Source organism: Coenobita brevimanus, chromosome 9, assembly GCF_032717465.1.
Source record: "Coenobita brevimanus isolate Jiangsu-jjx chromosome 9, ASM3271746v2, whole genome shotgun sequence".
NCBI classification, from domain to species: domain Eukaryota; kingdom Metazoa; phylum Arthropoda; class Malacostraca; order Decapoda; family Coenobitidae; genus Coenobita; species Coenobita brevimanus.
The window spans coordinates 7,616,516-7,636,676 of NC_136962.1; the positions used below are offsets into that span (position 1 = coordinate 7,616,516).

General features: G+C 44.0%; 1 protein-coding gene across 1 annotated transcript in view; it reads right to left on the reverse strand.

The window, feature by feature from the left end:
* Positions 1-19,783, reverse strand: part of LOC145409542 (cell adhesion molecule Dscam2-like) — a 75,695-nt gene extending 55,912 nt beyond the window's left edge. The window contains exons 1-15 of the mRNA XM_080279933.1: positions 19,713-19,783; positions 17,872-18,133; positions 16,696-16,768; positions 15,778-15,922; positions 15,051-15,202; positions 13,558-13,696; positions 12,252-12,382; positions 10,804-10,982; positions 9,085-9,189; positions 7,510-7,630; positions 6,887-7,063; positions 5,451-5,592; positions 3,935-4,083; positions 3,007-3,114; positions 2,514-2,693 (exon numbers count right to left, since the gene is read on the reverse strand). Coding sequence (XP_080136059.1) covers positions 2,514-2,693; positions 3,007-3,114; positions 3,935-4,083; positions 5,451-5,592; positions 6,887-7,063; positions 7,510-7,630; positions 9,085-9,189; positions 10,804-10,982; positions 12,252-12,382; positions 13,558-13,696; positions 15,051-15,202; positions 15,778-15,922; positions 16,696-16,768; positions 17,872-18,133; positions 19,713-19,783 — 2,134 coding nt within the window. The remainder of the gene's footprint in view (positions 1-2,513; positions 2,694-3,006; positions 3,115-3,934; positions 4,084-5,450; positions 5,593-6,886; positions 7,064-7,509; positions 7,631-9,084; positions 9,190-10,803; positions 10,983-12,251; positions 12,383-13,557; positions 13,697-15,050; positions 15,203-15,777; positions 15,923-16,695; positions 16,769-17,871; positions 18,134-19,712) is intronic.
* Between the last annotated feature and the right edge of the window lie 378 nt (positions 19,784-20,161).

Below are 20,161 nucleotides of genomic sequence, written 5' to 3' on the forward strand. Positions count from 1 at the left end.
ACCAAGGCACCACCAGCATCTGTGTTTTAGAAATCAGAGAAAAATGAAAGTGTAATTAATTTTCGCAGTTTCACACCAAAAAGTGATCTATTAAGCGAAGTCTAGGGCACGTATTCTCGTGGGCTATGGAAGCTCCCTAACATCTCCTTAGCGATGTAGTTTCGGATATAACTGAATCATTCCTTTTTTTACGTTATTTATGCAGGCTATGGTGACAGTGGAAGGATTTATATAACACAGAAGAGGAAGTTTAGGGGTAAGAAACAAGCTAAATCTCAGAGGAAAAGGTGTTAGGGAATTTTACCAACTCCAATGCGGACTTAGGTTTTCCCAGTGGTGTAGAGTGTGATTCATTCTATTTTGCTAACAATTTCCACGGCAAGTGGGTCTCAGGTTACCCTTATCTTATCTAATAGACATAGTAACCTTCCAGTCCTAACCTAATGCCCTTATCGAGTCCTATAACACCTAATTCCTAACTCAGTGTTGGTATTAAGGGTTGGTAATGTGGTTGGTAATGTGCTGTGACAATTAAATGCTTTGCTCAGATTGTAAACCAGGATATTGTGTCAGTCTGTGTAAGTACTGTATAACTTTCTTGGCCAAAAAGCCTTGTATTCTAATACTTATTCTTGTTCTTACGGCGCCTGGTGGTTTAGTGGGTAATTAAGGCGCTCAAATCGGATAGAGCTTGTGCAGGTTTATATCCAAGGGATGGTTGGAGTTTATTGATCACGTAATGCCACTTAGGGATGAGTGAGGCTGTGTCAGGACCAACTTGCCTAGCCCCGGGCTAATACGCTCCTCATGGGGCAACGAAGGATTAGATGATGAATGAATGGATGAATGAATGTTCTTATTATTCCCTTTGTGGCACAGTGACGGCCCATTGCTGTCATGCTAACCTTCCTCGGTGGTGTGACCTTACAGGTGGGTGTGGTCTGTAAGAGGGCTTCCAGGTAATTTAGGTAAATAGGCGCCACACCACTGTACAGTACTCAGGGTAACGAGAGTGTAAAATCCTGCACCAACCCTCCTTGTTAGTGTTAAGTGTTTGTGGGTGATACTGTGTATCGTGCAGGTCAATGTTATATCCATTAAACTCTTAAATCCAAATGAAGTCCTTTATAATTTCCCTTGCTGTTGCCTTACGATTTCCTTTAACTAGGGAAAAGGCTGTTGAACTGAAGGAGATGTATCATGGCTTTATGGAACCCATCCAGTTCCAAAATCCTACCCCACGCTGATTAAACTTGTCAGGAATGGTAGGATAAAGTAAGAAAGACATCTCCTAGTCCAGTGGGGTTAAGGAGGGATGACGTGTTTCTAGGCAATCGGAAGAAAGCCTAGGTATCCCCTTGGCATTACATACTGGTAAGGTAGAAACAGCAAAATTCTAAACTGCCTAAGTCGTGGTGAAGAGGCTTGTGGGTGATGGCTGTTTGAGGGTGTCCAGACGATGAATAGGTGAGTAAATAGAGGATTTTTTTTTTTTACACCCACCGTCCATATTGAATACATGCTCGGCCTGTCTCATACAGGACTGGTGTATTGGTATTAGCGGGGGTATTTTTACGACATGTCGACGGGTCTTCTGGTAGATCAGTAAAGTCTGATTTTATGAAATTCAAATCCATAAACTGTTCCCTGCCCCAGCGGGGATTTGAACCTGGGTCCGGTAGGACTGCAGGCCACCTCTCTACCGATTGAGCCACCGCCTCCTCTGGAGAGTGAAAGACTAACGAGGAGAGTGTATGTGAGTGACGTGGAGGGGAGGAGAGGGAGGGGGAGGCCGAGGATGAGATGGAGGGATGGAATGGAGAGGTACGAGTATAAGAGAGAGGGGGGGGGCTGGGGGAGGGCTGTGAAATGGCTAGGGGGAGGGGGACATGGAGGCAATTTGTTTGTGGCCACCCCTGACGGGATTGAGGCGTCTGGCAATAGATAGATAGATAGAATAAATGAATAAATAAAAGACGAATGCACCCCTTCCATTATATAATGATGATAGAAATATGCTACTTTTACATTAACATGGCCCAGATTTATGTCATTTTGTGCCTCATGTAGCTCAGTGATAGAAAAAGACAGTACTGCAGCTGCACATCCTTTCTGTAACACTTCTTCGTGACTAGCAGCCTGTCCTAGTGTTACACTATTGTTGAAACCCAGCAATCAAGATGGAGAGGTGGTAAATTATAGGCCAAGTTAGAGTAAAATGAGAATAGTAAAATCCTGCACTGATTTTCCTCGTTGGTGGTGACAACGATGCACGTGGGTGATGACTGAGAGAGTTCCAGGAAAAAAAAAATGACTAAATATGAATACGCCATGAAACTGTAGCGTCTGAAAGGAACGGCCAAGTAAAATGATCCCCTCATCTTCCTCTGTGGTGGTGGAGATGCGTGTGGGTGATGAGAGTTAAACGAAAAAAACAAACAAACAATAAAAATTAATACACCCTGGAATTGTGGTGTCTGAATGGGAAGGGCTAAGTCAAATGATGGCCTCACCTTCCTCTGTGGTGGTGAAGGTCCGTGTGGGTGATGGCTGTGATACTCCGAGGTCGTTGTGTGCCATTAGTCTGACCATATAGGTGTGGTGTGGGGCCAGGCCTGTCAGCACGTGGGATGCCGTCCACTGCCCTACACTCACATTGCGACCATGGCCAGACCACGACTCCTCCTTCACCCCTGCAGCACGGGGAGGCGAGCATAGTATTTACTCAACACGTTAAACATAGCATAACATAGCACAGCATAGCATAAAATAACATAGCATAGCATAGCATAGGATTACATAGCATACAACCACCCTTACCTTCATACTCAAAACAACTCACCCTTATCAGTATACTCAGAACGGCCCCTCCTTATTTTCAAATCAAACCCCCTTGTCCTTATATTAAAAATGACCCATCCTTACCCTTATACTCAAAACAACCCACCCTTACCCTTATACATAGAACGACCCCCTTATCCTTATGCTCAGAACGACCCCTCATACCCTTATACTGTATGGTGACCGCGGCGGGCTGAGGCAGAGTCCACCACACCACCGCTGACCTGCTGGTGACCTCGCTGACCGTCACGCCAGAAGGGGCAGTGGGCGGCTCTAGCAGGGGTGATAGGAACGTGAGGTGGTATGGGTATAGTGCTATTTGGTATGGTGTTAAATGGTATAGTGTTATTTTGTATACAGACGTTGGATTTGGCTCTGTGTTATCTTGTTTTTTTTTTTCTTGCCTGGAACAATCTTATGGGCTTATGGCCTTTGGTTCCTTTTTCCTTGCATAACAAAAAAAAAAAAAAAAGTGGAATCCAGAATAGTATTTATTAGCGTAGTGATAATAGGTACGGTGATAACAGATTCAGTGATAATAGGTATAATGATAAAATGTTTAGTGATCATAGGTATAATGATAATAGGTGTAGTGATAATAGGTATAATGATAATAGGTATAGTGATAACAGGTATAATGATAAGTAGAGTGATAATAGGTATGGTGATAATAGAATCAGTGATAATACAGTAGGTATAATGATAAAAAGTTTAATGATTATAGGTATAATGATAATAGGTATAGTGATAATAGGTATGGTGATAATAGGTATAGTGATAATAGGTATGGTGATAATAGGTATAGTGATAATAGGTATAATGATAATAAGTAGAGTGGTAATAGGTATGGTGATAACAGATAATAGATTCAGCGATAATACAGTAGGTATAATGATAAAATGTTTAATAATAATAGGTATAATGATAATAGGTATAGTGATAATAGGTGTAGTGATAGGAACAATGTTAAGTATAGTGATAACAAACAGTGATAATAGGTATAGTGGTAATAGGTATAGTGACAATAGAAACAGTGATAATAGGTTTAATGATAATACAGTAGGTACAGTGTTAATAGTTACAGTGTGCTTACCTATAACAGCCACGTGGAACACCTGGGAGTGGGCGCCGTGTGGGTTGGTGGCACGGCAGGTGTATGGCCCCGCGTCGGCAGCAGTCACTGACACCATTTCCAACACTGCCCTCACCACACCCCCTGCCTCACTCTGCCGAATCCTTACCCTGTGTGTGTGTGTGTGTGTGTGTGTGTGTGTGTGTGTGTGTGTGTGTGTGTGAGTGAGTGTGTGTGTGTGAGGAAGAAGGTGGAATACGTACATTAAAATCAACTATCTCTTCTGATTCGAAAATTCTCTCCAATCTTCATAAAATTTTTGGTGAGAGTAGTTAAAGAATAAATACATCATCCACTCACTTGATGTAGTGTTGCCTACTTCTTCCGTCACATTTATCACTCTTTTGTGTCTGCCCTCCTCTCCTGTAAGCCAGGAAACCATTTACAGCACTGGGTGGTAACCATATAACCAACCCATACGTGTTCCCAACGTGTCAGCATGTGGGTTGGTGGAGGGTTAGTGCCCCTCCCCGTAAAACAACTAACTCAAAGACAAACGGCCACCCCTTATGGGATTATGGCGTCTGACTATAGGTAGACAGATAGATTCAAGACGCTTTCTTTGGGCTTACATAATCGTGTGGAGGCAGCAGGGCTTAATTAAACAGGACTGAGAATGAAGAGGATAAAGATTACGGAACTGATTATGTTGGGAGAATGATTTGAAGACCAACGGGGGTATTCTCATCGGTTAAGGAAGCTCCCTAACACCTTTTCCTAAGCTACCTTTTTCCTTATTACACCTTACTGTCCATCTCCATGTTATATAAATCATTCTAATATCGCTGTATTCTGCACAGATAATATGCAAGAGGATAACATCAACTATATCCAAAAATAAATCACCAAGGAAGAGGTGTTAGGGAGCTTCCTTCTCCTACGAGAATACGAGCCCAAGTGTGAGGGCCGATAGCGGTATTGTGACAACTGATAATGTTAGTAGTAGTAGTAGTAGTAGAAATAGTAGTAGTGGCAGCATCAACAGCAGTAGTAGTTGTAGTAGCAATAGCAGTAGCAGTAGTAGTAATAGCAGTGGTAGTAGTAGCAGTAGTAGTAGTTGCAGTAGTAGTAGCAGTAGTAGTGGTGGCAAAAGCAACAGCAGCAGTAGTCGTAGTAGCAGTGGTAGTAGTAGCAATGGCAGTAGTAGTGGTAATTGTAGTAGTAGTAGTAGCAGCAGCAGCAACAGCAGCAGTAGTAGTAGAAGTAGTAGTAGTACTAGTAGTATGAGCAGTGGTGATAGTAGTAATAGTAGTTATAGTAGTAGTAGCAGCCCCAGGTTCATCTGAAAAGTGAACCCAGTGGACTATAGGCTTGAAGTGCCATTCTGCAGTCACCATCCTCCTGCTGGGGGATAGGGAAGGATCTGAGGGACGTTTGTATAACCAGGCAGCTCATCCGCTTGGTTATATCAGTGCCACCACGTGAAGGCGTCCCGCTCCAGCACAGGTGTTATCAGGTAAGTAATATGTAATCTTACGTGTGTCCAGGTGAGACGGGGTCATGGTGTCGGAGCCAGGTAAGGATGAGGGGATCGTCACCTGTGGCCTCGCACGTCACCGTCACCACCTGCCCAGCGTGGCCCGTCACACGTCCACCCCTCGTCACCACGATCGCCGGAGCTGTCAGGGAGATGGTTGAGGTGAGATGGTGCTGTCAAGGAGATGGCTGAGATAAGATGGTGTGATGGTGATGGGAGATGAGGCTGGTGAGATAAAGTGAACTGTCTCCAGGATACGTTCTCCTTCACTTAATGTAGTGCTGCCTACTTCCTTTACCTTCATCATTCATTTTCTGTGTCTGCCCTCCTTTCTTCCTATTTCTCCCATCCTCCCTGTCACTTTTTATTACTCTTCTTTCCACTTCAGATGCCACTACACTGAGTGGCATTCCTAATGGCTTCATATAATCCAGGAAACAATTTACAACGCTGGGTGGTACTCAAATAGCCAAACAGCGAGGAGATGTGGAGCCTACTATGGTGTCCCTGCTTGCGGGAGGCGGTGGCTGAATCGGTAGAGAGGCGGCCTGCAGTCCTGATGGACCCAGGTTGGAATCCCGGCTAGGGCAGGGAACAGTTTAAGGATTTGAATTTCATAAAAAAAGCAGATTTTCCTGATCTACCAGATGACCCTCCGACATGTCATAAAAGTACCCCCGCTAATACCAATACACCAGTCCTGTATGAGACAGCCCTAGCATGTATTCAATATGGACGGTGGGTGTTAGCGCCGAAGTGGTGACATGTAGAGAGGTGTATGGTATGTAGGAGGACTACTGGGCCTTGAGAGCAGGCTTTGAAGCCTATGTCCAGATTCGGACACATCAAAAAAAAAAAAAAAAAAAAACCTGGATGAAGAGACGCAAATGCGGCATCCATCCAGGAATCAAACATAGATCCTCTACCTCGCACTTCGATGAGGCGAGGTGCTGTCTACTGCAAGGTAACATCGGTTCCCTGCATGGGGCGGTTCTGCAGTTGCGGTTGCTTGCCTGTGGTTGATGGGTCTGCTCGGCCAGACAGACCAGAGCTATTCAACTACAACAACAAATCAGTCACTTACTCTACGTTCTTTCTCACCTTCTCAGTTTCACACTGACTGAATGCTTTCAATTTAGCTATACTGTATTCACTTTTACTAGGAGTAAGATTGCCACCTCTCCATCTTCAGTGTTAAGCTGTAATAACACATTAACATTAGAATATGGTGATAGTCACGAAGAAGATCTATGGAGGAGGATGTTGGGCCGTAGTATTGCCTTATTCTGCCACTGAACTACGGGATAAATCTGCAATAGGACGAAAATCTCCTCTTAATAAAAATGAATGGACAACAGTTTCCACAAATTATTTCCCTTATGTGAGCCTCAGTAAAATATATGGCGAGGGCAATTGAAGACTGTCGCTCCACCCACCGTGCACAGTCAGCTGAACCACCTTGGAGATGGGTTTGCCGACAGAGTTTGCAGCCCGGCACAGATACCATCCAGCATCCGACGCCTTGGTCTCCTGCAGGATGAGGGAGCCGTTTGGTGCCTGCGAGGACCTTCCCCCATCCACCACCAGAGGCTGGAAGTCCCTGGCATCCTCACCTAATACACCAAACCTTCATATTACTTGTCTCACCAGGCAGTGTGAAAATGGGAGTAGGTATTTATAGCATTTGTTGGAGGGAGAGGGAGGGGGAGGCCGAGGATGAGATGGAGGGATGGAGTGGAGAGGTATATGAGAGAGGGAGGTGTGAGCTGGGAGCAAGGCAGTGAAATGGAGGGGGACAGGGCGATGTGGAGGCGATTTGTTTGTGGTTCTCCTTTACGGATTAAGGCGTCTGGCAATAGATGGACAGATTTGTTGACTCTGAGAAGTACAACAGACATTAGCAATATTCTTTTTCACCAGTGCAATAAAGAAAACGTTGTTTATCAGATCAAGGTAACTCAAACACAAAAAACATGAATTAACCCACGTGGCATTTCAGTCCAAATAACGAAGGATAGAAGCTGTTATTGTCTTCTTGTTAATACATATATTCTCTTACCTGGAGCTTTCATCCAGGTGACAACTGGCTGAGGGTAACCTCGGGCATTGCAGTCCATCACCACAGTGGACCCCACCAAGGCTGTACCACCTGAGGGCTCCACCACCCACTTAGGAGACACCTGTCCAACGCACACGCATTATGAACATTATATTATAACTGCAATACTCCTTTTACTTTACCTTCTCTAATACTGACCGCTTTATATCTTGAACCCTGAGCTATAAGAAGGGATCAGCACAAGAACATAGCGCTAGTCACGAAGAGTTCTGGGGAAAGGATGTAGAGTCTTAGCATTGTCTTTTCAGCCACTGACATGAAATAAGCTTCTGGTAGACGAAAATCTGGGCCAAGTTAAGATGAAACGAGAGTAGTTTTCTTCTACATAACTCCTACATCTAAGCAAGGAGTCGTGAAGCAAGTCAATAATGCATCATTTTCAGTCCCATATCAGCTGCTTGACTATGGAGAACAAGTACAAGATATGGTATACTGTTGCATGTTGCTGTGCCAGTGAACATCTCATACCTCCTTTTTGTATACAGGGTGTCCCGGGAATAGACGTACTAACTTCACGAGATGATTCAGCGGCTGATATTGAGTAAAACAAATGCTCTATCAACATTGGTCCTATTTTCAGTGGTTACACAGCTGGTTATTAATGACCTTCTGTGTGAATTATGAGGGAGACTGTTTACGTCCATATGGTCATCGGTAACTGTAGCTCCATAAGGGATGAATGCAGGACACAGGTTTATATGGCAATTTTTCCTCAATATCAGGCCAAGAATCATCGCCTGAGGATACTATGGCAAGTACTGGACGCCCTGTATACGGATAGGGACAAATATCTGACTAATATTTTACCTTATCCCCCTATACCTCTCCTCTGGTAGCAGATATCCTAAGATGAAGGAAGGCTGGTTAGTTTCTCTATCTATAGCTGATTCTTTCTATTATGATGTGTCAGAGAGGGAAGTGATGGACATAACTGTGAAGCAGACACAGTAGGAAGGTATGCAAAATTTAGTCCCTGAACGTCACTGTACACTGATGAAAAACACGGCTTGTCCACCACTGTTTCAGAGCCAGTGAGCTGCTTACTGCATCATCTCTGCAATGATTTGTACCCAGATAAAGTTATTGCATTGGCAAGAATGAAACGAACGTTATCATTTAGACCTAAGTTAGGTGAATTTTTGGTCAACTTCATTACATTTATCGTGAACCAACTCAAAACCAAATTACCATACTATTACTAAGCAAAGTTTCCACACAATTCCAGAACGGTTTTATCTAATGACACTTTATTAGTACGGCTGACACACACACAGTTCTACTCGTCTGGTGGTGATACAGAATTGCATAAAACCATAACCTACAATATCTGTGAAACTGACGAAAGAGATCCATACTGTCAGTCAATTTAAGACTGTCTGGGGTGAAGATTTGCAGAGGTTAATTATTGCTGAGAAAAAACAATGAGTACAGTGGCACGGCCGAGACAATACGTACAGTTCAGTGACTTATAGCTGGTGTGTGTGTGTGTGTGTGTGTGTGTGTGTGTGTGCTCACCTTGACCCTGATGTTGGCTGTTTTGTTGACGGCAGCAGCGGCGTTGGCAGCTTCACAAGTATAGGCGCCTGAGTGGTGCTCCTGTAGCCTCTTCAACACCAGCACCTGCAATACAGTCATTCTGCTTCACTCCACGACAATGACGTCTTACAGCTTATCTATCTGACTTAACACCTCCCAGCCTCGCCCATCCCAGATCCATACAGTTACCAATTTCACCTCTCCATCTTAATCTCTGGTGTTGAAAAGAGGGACACCTTCCCGTGATGGAACCGATTTCACCGGATGGCTCCTTTGTCCGGTTATACAAACGTCCCTTACCTCCTTCCCCATCCCCCAAAAGGAGGATGATGCGCTGCTCAAGGGTAACTTGAGCCTACGGTCCACTGGGTTCAAATTCAGATGAGCCTGAAGCCACAACATCAATAACAACAACGACAATATTACCTCAGGGCAATGCCTTACAACTATACTTATTCTGACCTAAATATTGTCAGTTTGTTCCATCCTAGCTCGTCATAATTGCCAGTTCCTATTCTACATCATATTCTCTGCCTATCTCTTCCCATCACTCCATCTCTGGTCTGTAGCTCTGTTAAACTGGTACCAGGAGTGAGTTCTTCATCTGTTATCTTTGCTTAAAAAAAGTGTTCTGTCTATATTCGTCTGTGATTTGACCAGTGGTGATTTTTTTCTAATTCCGTCTGCTCTTGTATACACCACACTTCCCACACCGACCCACGCTGCATCACTACCTATGATATGGTGATGAATATAAAAACAAAGTAAAAATTAACTAATCACGTTGTGTATACATTTCTTGTCGATTACACCACACAAAAAACAGTTTCATTGTTCGGGACGTAATTTTTGGATGATTTACTGTGCCACTCCGACAGAGAGCATTAAAGAAGCAGGTTACTTTTCAGACTGTCATGTCACTAGCATACATATATATATATATATATATATATATATATATATATATATATATATATATATATATATATATATATATATACATACATCATCTATTCCTGTGTCGCCCCCTGAGGAGCGTAGGAGCCCGGGGCTAGGCAAGTTGGTCCTGACATTTAAGATGAGAGTGACCAGCCTCACACATCCCTGAGTGGCATTACGTGAGCAATAAACCCCAACCATCCCTTGGATATATACACAGGCTCAATCCGGTTGGAACACCATAATTACCCACTAAAGCACCAGGCGTCACAGCTTGGTTATATGGTTACCACCTAGCGTAGTAAATGGTTTCCTGGCGTCACTAAGTATAATTTAAATCTCTTACCTGGTTGTGCAATCCACCATATTATCCTGAAAATAAAAGTAATGCAACCTGAAATGACTTGTGAGTAAGAATGGCAGCAAAGGAAGACTAGATTTATTTTCATCACCTCAACTATTTTCTTCTGTGGGATGCTGTCTTTCTCACCTACAGTACAACCATTCTGACAAGTGATGCAGCAGTAAAATTGTTCGCAGAAAACAAGGAGGTTGACTAGGAGAGTATGCGAGTGAGGTATTGGGGAGGGAGGGAGTGGGAGACAGAGGAGGAGGAGGAAGAGGGATGGGGTGGAGAGGTATATGGATAATGGTACGTATTGGAAGGATGGCAGCTTGATGGCGGGGGTAAGAAGACATTGAGGCAATTATTTTGTAGGCGTCTGGGTATGGACAGAGAGAGATGGACAGCAGACCCACCATAGAGAACTCGCTGGTTTGTTTGCTCTCCACGTCCGGGTCATGTTGGAGATGGCGACCGTCCTTAAGCCAGTTAATGGTGATGGGCAGATCCCCCTCCGTCACGGAGCAAGACAGCTGAGTCCTCTGTCCCTCCTCCAGACTCAGGCGTGGGATGAAGTTATCGATCACAGGGGGTTCTGGGGCATGATGTGGGGCAAAACAGAAGGACACCTTTAATTCGGTCAGCCTGCGCAGGCGACCTGGTAGCATACAACTCTAAAGCGGGCCATACACACAGACGAGCCCCTCCGGTGGCCTGAAGAGGCCGGCCTCAACGAACAATGCTGTGCCCACACACGATTCAGTCGGCCTCACGTCTCCAGCTCAGTTGCAAGCGAAACGCCGTGGCGTGAGGGTGGCCGTGGACACTCCGCTGCCCACAAATGACCTGGAGCTGTATGCTATTGGGGCCGTTGCCGCGGCCTTTATTGCGATTAATAGAAAGGGGAGGAAAAAACGGACCAAATGGGCAAAAGACTGGTTGATGAGAGGGAGTAAATTGTCCCATCTGACTCTGCTGAACGTCTTCACTCCCGCACAACTGACACAAGATTGACACCTGACGACCTGTAGTACCCCCCACACGCTCAGTTTGCCTGAACCTGACCGGAGCCTGACCACGGAAATCTGTCCGCGACAGATCCCAGGACGACCGTTGAGGCCGCCTGCGCAGGCGACTGTTCCCTACTCACACACGCCCAAGTTTGCCTGAAAGGGCCTGCCTCTTCAGGCAACCGGACGGGCTTGCCTGTGTGTGTATGGCCCGCTTAGGAAAAGATACTGGAAGGCAAATCAATACTTCTTATCTAAAGCCTCCAGGCATGTGGTTGCACGGAAAGAACTTTCTTTACTATCCTTGTCTTAGTCTAGTACAGTAGTCACACACATAGAGGAGCTGTCTAGCATGGAGTAATTGCCTACTGTACTTCCTATACAGCACGTCTTAAGTCTTCATTTGTCTAACCATTTCCTACATGGTGTGTAAAGCCCTACATAAAAATCATGAAAATAGTTTATCATTAAAAGGGATATTCCTATCAACATAATCGTTCACAGAGTCTGCAGTAACAGTGAGAGAGTGGACCGACCGTGGAGCCTCAGTCATATTTCGTTGTATTCCAAGAGGCCGCTTGATACACTGCAATATGTCCAAGAAGATGAAACAATTTGACGACTTTAGTTACATAAATTAGTTAGATAAATTACTTAGAGAAATTACTTATACTTTGTCCCTGCTGACTGCATACGGATCCTTAAAACAGATAACCACTGAAGGCTTAAGATTTGAGAAAGGGAACTTCTAAGAACTTCCTTCCCTTCTACTCAAATGCAGCTGAGAGAGAGAGAGAGAGAGAGAGAGAGAGAGAGAGAGAGAGAGAGAGAGAGAGACCAAACACCACACTGACTGAGGACGTGCAGGAAGGTGTGTGAGGCTGCCGTCTGCCCCTGTCTGCCGGTCACAACACAGGAGTAGCGACCAGCATCCTCGTGGCCTGCGTTTCTCACCACCAGCGTCCCGTTACCCAACACCTCCTGCCTGCAACACACCCACGTTACTATACTCCACTCACACTAACCTGGCTTAAATATCACATCACCTATCTTGAACTCTGCCCTGTAGCACGAGATACTAGAATATGATGCTAGTCACGAAGAATTGCTATAGAAGGACGTGAAGCCTTAACAGTATCATATTCAACCGCAGAATCACGGGAAAAAAAAAGAAGAAGAAGAAAGGACAGTAATCTGGGTCCAATTAAGGTAAACGAAGGATAATTCATTGTTTCTGTGATTTTAGTTAAACTTTTGAATAATTTAACAAACGCTTCATGAAAACAAGCATTATGCAGGTACATCATCATCATCATCATCATCATCATCATCACCATCATCATCATCATCATCATCACCATCATCATCATCATCATCATCATCACCATCATCATCACCATCATCACCATCATCATCATCATCATCATCATCATCACCATCATCATCATCATCATCATCATCACCATCATCACCATCATCATCATCATCATCACCATCATCATCATCATCATCACCATCATCATCATCATCATCATCATCATCACCATCATCATCATCACCATCATCATCATCATCATCATCATCACCATCACTATGATTTTGGTCTTTTTTTTTCCACTTCAGGATGGGATGTGGTAGGGTCCAAAAATTATGGAACAGAAACACACACACACACACACACACACACACACACACACACACACACACACACACACACACACACAAATCAGGATCAACTTTCTGTAGCAGATTTTTTTTTTCCAGGAACCAGAAGGAAGGGGTAAAGTCCTGCTGTCTCATGCTGCCTCCACAGAAAAAGAAAAAATGTTGGTTGCAGGAGAGAAATTATCAACTATTTTTATTACCCAGGAAAGACAAGGAGAGGGATAATGTGGCATTTTCCCTTGTCTCATACTTTTCATTTAATCTGGGTTATGACAGGGAGTAATCGTAATTTTTTTTGTGAATCCCTTCCGTGGCCTATTGTAGAAAAGTTAACTTAGTGATGATGAGAGAGAGTCGCTACCTTGCCATGGCAATTGCATATAATTTCCCTCCTTGCAACCATATCATTGCACCTGTGTTGACGGCATCTATAAAAAAATAAATCTCTATATCTACAAAATTCGTGTAGTTATAGAAGTGGTGGTTGAAAGTTACCTGAGTGATGAGGGTAGGGGGTCACCGCCTCGTCTCCAGGTAATGGTGGGGGCGGGATAACCCCCTGCAGGACACCACAGATGCACGTCCTCACCCGCCACGGAGGTCACGTTTGGCATGGCGCGTACGAAGGGGGGCCCTGAGAGAGGGGGAAAGGGAAATGAGTCGTTTGGTGGGGAGATCCAGGTGGAGAGATGATGTGGAATGAGATGATGTGAGAAATGAGTTATGTGGGAAAAGAACATGGCAGCCAAAGGACAGTGAAGGAGATGTACCGTATGTCTACACTGGAGCGGCTGACGGACTGGAAAAAGATGAGCTGATTAAGTTCATTGCAACAAACGTATGGTCTTAGACAGCATGCACTATACTCTGTTCACATTACCTTAGCCTAAAATTGGCATCATCCTGTCTTGAACGTTGGGTTATAGCAACAGATTAACCCTAGATTATCTGATGCTAGTCACAAAGAAGTGCTACAGAAAGTATGAAGAGGCACTGTACTGTCTTTTTCTGCCACTGAGCTACGTGAAATAACTAAGTTAGCTGCAAAAGGATGAAAATTTGGGCCAAATTAAAGTGAACGAATTATAGATACAAAACTTCCTCATCAGCTTCCGTCACCATCATCACTCGCTTTATCAAATTTTCACTGATAAATCAAACACGTAGATCGGTCGTGGAAAATACATGAGGCAGGGCAGCTTGATGACCCGTGTATTCAGCTAATCATGAACGTTTACTATGAAAGTACCGTCCTTGGAGACAGAAGGCTGACCAATGAAAGAAAGATTGTGAATTTAGAGATACAGACCACGCTGCTTGCTAGACGTAGTGGAGAGGGAATTGGATCGTGGATGACTACATTGACCCCTTCACAGTGAGGTAGGACTGGGTCATGTTGAAACAAATTTGTAATGAATGGAAGTCAGCCGTAATCAGGTGTGCGGACTATCTTTTTTATTCTTTTGTTTTTCTTTCCTCTATACTGTTATTGTAAAAAAGAAAAAAGTTCAATCATGTACGCCAGGGTAAAACGTGGAATCATAACGTCATGTTCTTGAGGAGGCGATTTGTTTGTGGTCACCCCTTCCGGATTTCAGGCGTCTGGCCATAGATAAGTAGATAGAAACATAGGTAGATGGATGGATAGATAGACAGATAGATCGATGGGCAGACACAAAGAACTCTTGATAGGTAGACACAATGACAGATAGGTAGATAGATAGATAACTGGATAAACAGACAGACAGACAGATATAGACTGAGATGGGTGGATATAACAGAAAGAGGTTAGAAATGGCTTGCCCAGCACATACACACTTGGCTCAGGGTAGGATTGGTTTGGTTGGGATGATGATGGTGCTGATGGTGGTGGTGGTGGTGGTGGTGGTGGTGGGTGTGGTAGTGATGATGATGATGATGAGGGTGGTGATAAGTGTGGTAGTGATGATGACGATGCCAGTGGACTCAAGAAAAACAAGCTAACTCACCGTAAACATTGAGTCTGGCTGAGTGCACCTGGGAGCCGTGCGTGTTGTGTGCCGTGCAGGTGTACGTGCCATCTTCGCGTACCGTCACGGCGCTCAAGTTCACGTGGCTCACTACCTCCCCCAGGGCCGTGCGGAAGCTGCCCACCGTCGTCCTAAACACGGGGAGAAAGCACAGTACACCTTAACACTTTGTAAACACTCTGCCGCTCCTATGACTCACTCGCAGTTGGAAAGGAAAAATATTAAAACTGTTCTAACCACGAAAATAATAGCTGCCCACTTGTCCTGAACACGGGTAGGAAGTAGAGTGCATTTTAATACTTTCTAAACACTCTGTATCTCTCATAACTCACTCTCAGCTGAATCAAGTCCCCTGAAGTTGGCTGGAGAAGGAAAATATTAAAACTATCCTAATCATGCAATTTTGACCCCATTCCGTTTCCAGGGCTGCATGAAAACCGCTCCCTCATGTTCTGAAGACAGGGGGGAAATGATGAACAATTCTGAACACTTCCATTTTCCTAGCGTTCATATCATAAGCGCTTTTTCAGAATTCATGACACCTCTAAGGATCTGCCAGGATGAGTGGCACTGTTTAGGTACAGAAAGAAGCACCGCCCATGGTCTCGGAAGGGTTGTTAGGCGTGTCTCAGTATGCTTCGTTCACGGTGCCTTAGTGTTTCGTACATCGTGGACATACTTTTTGTTTATTTATTTACTAGTGTACCTGTGTGATGGCAGGAGGGGCTGGTGGTCGCGTGTCCAGGTAAGTACAGGTACAGGTGACCCCACGGCGGAGCATCTGAGGGACACAGGATCCCCAGGGGTCACTGTCTGCTCGATGGGCGTGTACCGCAGCTGGGGGGCAGACTCTGGTGGCGAGGAGAAAACTTAAATCAATCAAGGGATGATGATGATAATAATAATAGTAATAATAACAACAACAACAACAATAATAATAAAAATAATAATAATAATAATAATAAAAATAATAATAATAATAATAATAATAATAATAATAATAATAACAATAATAATAATAATAAAAATAATGATAATAATAATAGTCCCACTACTACAGCTACAACTACTGCTACTACTATTACCCTACCACCACCACCACCACCACCACCACCACCACTACTACTACTACAACTACTACTACTACTACTACTGCTACTACTACTAGTCGAGAAGAAGCCTTAGACTGATGCCAATTGGGTGTATGGGTGTCATTAAGGCATAGATAGTGTATAATAGTAACTGACAAGTAATACGAAGCCCATCTATAAGAAAAAAAAAATGCCTCCACAAAATATAACGTGAGAAAGAGCCAGGATTCCGAGGCCTTGACCAATGATTGAATGAGTGTCTGGCCCATTTTTCACTGGAGATATCGTTGATGGTTCTCTCTCTCTCTCTCTCTCTCTCTCTCTCTCTCTCTCTCTCTCTCTCTCTCTCTCTCTCTCTCTCCATCCTCAGGTGGGTATGAGAGGCCAGGAGGATAATGATGATGATGATAATGACTAAGTAGATATAGACAGGAATAAACAAACTCCTGCTCACCTATCTCAATGCCATAGCATCATTTCTTAATTAAAGGTAGGCCAGGTGTGCATACAGCCTAATTACCTACTGGACTTACCTGTGTGGGAATAATGCGACAGGCCCAAGTCCCTCGAGGCTCGTCTTAACCCCTTGCCGGCCGAACTTGGCACCTGACGAGAAGAAAATGAGTGATAATGGTACAAGGATTCGATAGTCCTTTCCCTGAGGCGCAGTAAATCCTCCTACGGTTAGAAGCAAGTCTGATCTGGGTTGCTCTCTAGTCTGTTTTGTGATTCGTTTGTTTATATGAGTTACAAATTTAAGAAAATAATATTCATTTACCTATAAAAGGCAAACTTAGCGAAATCTTACACATTTGCTATACTCTGTTCGCTTTAACTTGGCCTAAAATTACCATCTCTCCTTGAATGCTGAGCTATAACACAGGATTAACACTAGGATATGGTGCCAGTCACGAAGAAGTGCTATGGAAAGCATGAGCAGGGTAGTAACAATCCCAGTTTGTGTGTCAGTGAGCTACGGGAAAGAGACTGACAAAAGGACGAAAGAGAGCCAACGTTGTATCCTTATAGTGCAATTTTGCTTCCTTGAGATATACTGTATATGGAACTTGGAAGGAACCATTTATAGTGAAAAGGTAAAAATAACTTAATTACTCTCTTCACAAACGTTTCTCTAATGAAGTAGGAAAGTTCATAAACGTTTATCTAATTAAGCAGGAAAATTCACAAACGTTTCCTCTAATCCAGCAGGAAAATACGCAAACGTTTCTCTACTTAATCAGGAAAATTCACAAACATTTTATCTAATTTAGCAGGAAATTATAAACGTTTCTCTATTTAAGCAGGAAAAATCACAAAAGCTTCTCTAATTATACAGGGAAATCCATAAAAGTTTCTCAAAGAGGGAAAATTCACAAACGTTTTACCTAATTAAGCGGGGAAATTCACAAACGTTTCTCTATTTAAGCAAGAAAATTCACAAACGTTTCTAACTGAGCAGGAAAATTCACAAACGTTTCCCTAGTTAAGCAGGATAATTAAAAGTCCTTTCTCTAATTAAGCAGGGAAATTCACAAACGTTTTCTTTAATTAAACAGGAAAATTGACAAACGTTTCTATAATTAAGCAGGAAAATTCACAAACGTTTCTCAAAATAAGCAGGAAAATTCGCAAACGTTTTCCTAATTAAGCAAGACAATTGAAAGGAAAAAAAATCCTTATCTAGCCAGTGATATAAAGAAGCAATTCACCTTGGTCTCATCCACACTGAAGCCAGCACCATCAGGAAGCTCTTCACTGTAGAGGTCATCCAAATCACCCTGCTCCATACCATCCACTTCCAGGTCACTTCCTCTTCCGTGACCTCGCAATCTGTGACCTGCTGCCTCCTGCTGACCTCTTGCTTCCTCCTGACTGCTTAACCTTTCACCTCCCTCTGCATGACTGGCTGTGTGGGTAGACAGGATGGTACTGGGGGTCACGCTACTGGCAGTTGGGTTGTGTGCAGTTATCCTGGTGAAGAAAATATGGTTAGTGTTAGAGGAGGAGAAGGAGGAGGAAGAAGAGGAGGAGAAGGAGGAGGAGGAGGAGGAAGAAGCAGTGGTCGAAGAAGAAGAGAAAGTCTAAGAGGAGGAGGAGGAGGAGGAGGAGAAGAAGAAAAAGGAGGAGGAGACGAAACAACGATGTTAGATGAACGCCAGTTGATTACAGGTGGCTCATTAAGACAGGCAACCAATGTGTTAAAATCTCAGCCTTCCTCTAGAACAAGAACCACAACAGTCAACATTCCACGCAGGTCCCTAATGATAGGCTGAATGAAGAGAGACTAGAGGGACGCAAACTGAGGCCATCCGTCTTCACCGGCTAGAGAAACGACCTCTGGAAATTTCAGTCTGGAGCTGCACATGCTAACCACTGCACCACCATCTACCCCTATGTAAAAGCTAAATATTTTCGTAAGGTTATCTTCAACAAGTGATTTTCATTTTATTTTTTTTAAGTTACATATTTCTTGCCCTTAGTTTTTTACTCTATTGAAGGATGGAGGTGTGTGGATGTAAGCATGGAGATACGCATTACGCAGAATTATTACACAGAATCCATAATGAAAAACACGGAAAAAACGGACTTGCATTACATCCCTCTTCTATCTTGGCGCTCGATGCAATGGTCTATCCTACATGCATATCAGTCTTTATTTTTTTTTTATCTTTTTATTTAGGAATGCAGTCTTGAATATCTAAGGGGTGAATGATGAGTGAATGGATGTATAACCCGTATGACTTGGAGCTTTGTTGATAGCTTCCTGTTTGTGTGAGTTCCTGTTCCTGGTTCCTGCCCACTCCATACGATAGTGGGAGATGGGGTGATGATGATGATGATGATGGTGATGATGATGTTTCAGAATTCCCCTTTTAACTCTCTCTCTCTCTCTCTCTCTCTCTCTCTCTCTCTCTCTCTCTCAGACAAACGGATTTCTGTCTTCCAAAACAAATAAAGAACGGGGACATTCCCTTTGACCCTTGAAAATAAAAACTGGAATTATCAGATCAAAATCAACGCGAATCTCCCCTCCAGTGACTGAAAGTTCCTCGTTTTCTCTAACGCGATACGTCCCACACGAGAGAGAGAGAGAGAGAGAGAGAGAGAGAGAGAGAGAGATGCTTCAAACCAGCGATCCGATAACAGAGGGCGACATCAAGGCGTGATTTCGCAAACAATATTTTGCCATTATAGCCAGTCTCTTAGTATGGACATAGCTGAAATGCATCAAAATAAATAAATGAATAAATAAATAAATAAACATATAAATAAATAAGTCACATATAGAAAGATGTATTTGCAAGCTAAAATAGGTTAAGTGTTAGCAGTCTTGAAGCGTACTTTAAAACCAAATTAAAAAGCTTTCTCGTCTGCTTTGAACTTGATCGAGGTCGTGTGAAATCAGATGCACCAATAACAAGAATCGCAGAGCTTTTGAAAGGTAAGCATCCTCTTACAGACTGAAGGGCCCACCCCAACGGGAGACCCCAGTAGGAGTGTCGCAACACACTCCATGGAGAAGCCACGGCCCGGGTGTCACAACACCCACCCCAGGGGCAGAGTACTTGGAGGCGCACAGGGCACACGTAAGCCCAGGAGAGACAGGCCAATATTCCCCATGACCTTGCACCCCTCTTCCCCTCAACACAACCACGAGCAGGAACCCCGCCCTGGCAGACTACCCTACAGCCGGGCCAGCCCTCGCCAGGATCGGGGTGGAACTTGTCTTAGGACAGTCCCAGGCAGCACCACGGTGATGGCCACTGTCCGCATCGGGAGGGAAGAGACGGCCACCGTACACTCTTCTTCTGCTACTCCCCACAGGACCGCGGTGACGGCCACACCAGAAAGGGGAGAACAGCCACCGTACATCTCCTGGCTGACACCCCAGAGAAGGGCTGAACCGCGGTGACGGTCACCGTCCACACTGGGAACAAAGGGATGGCCACCATATGCCCTTCGCCTGCTGTCTCAGGGGCAAGTGGAACCACAACAACG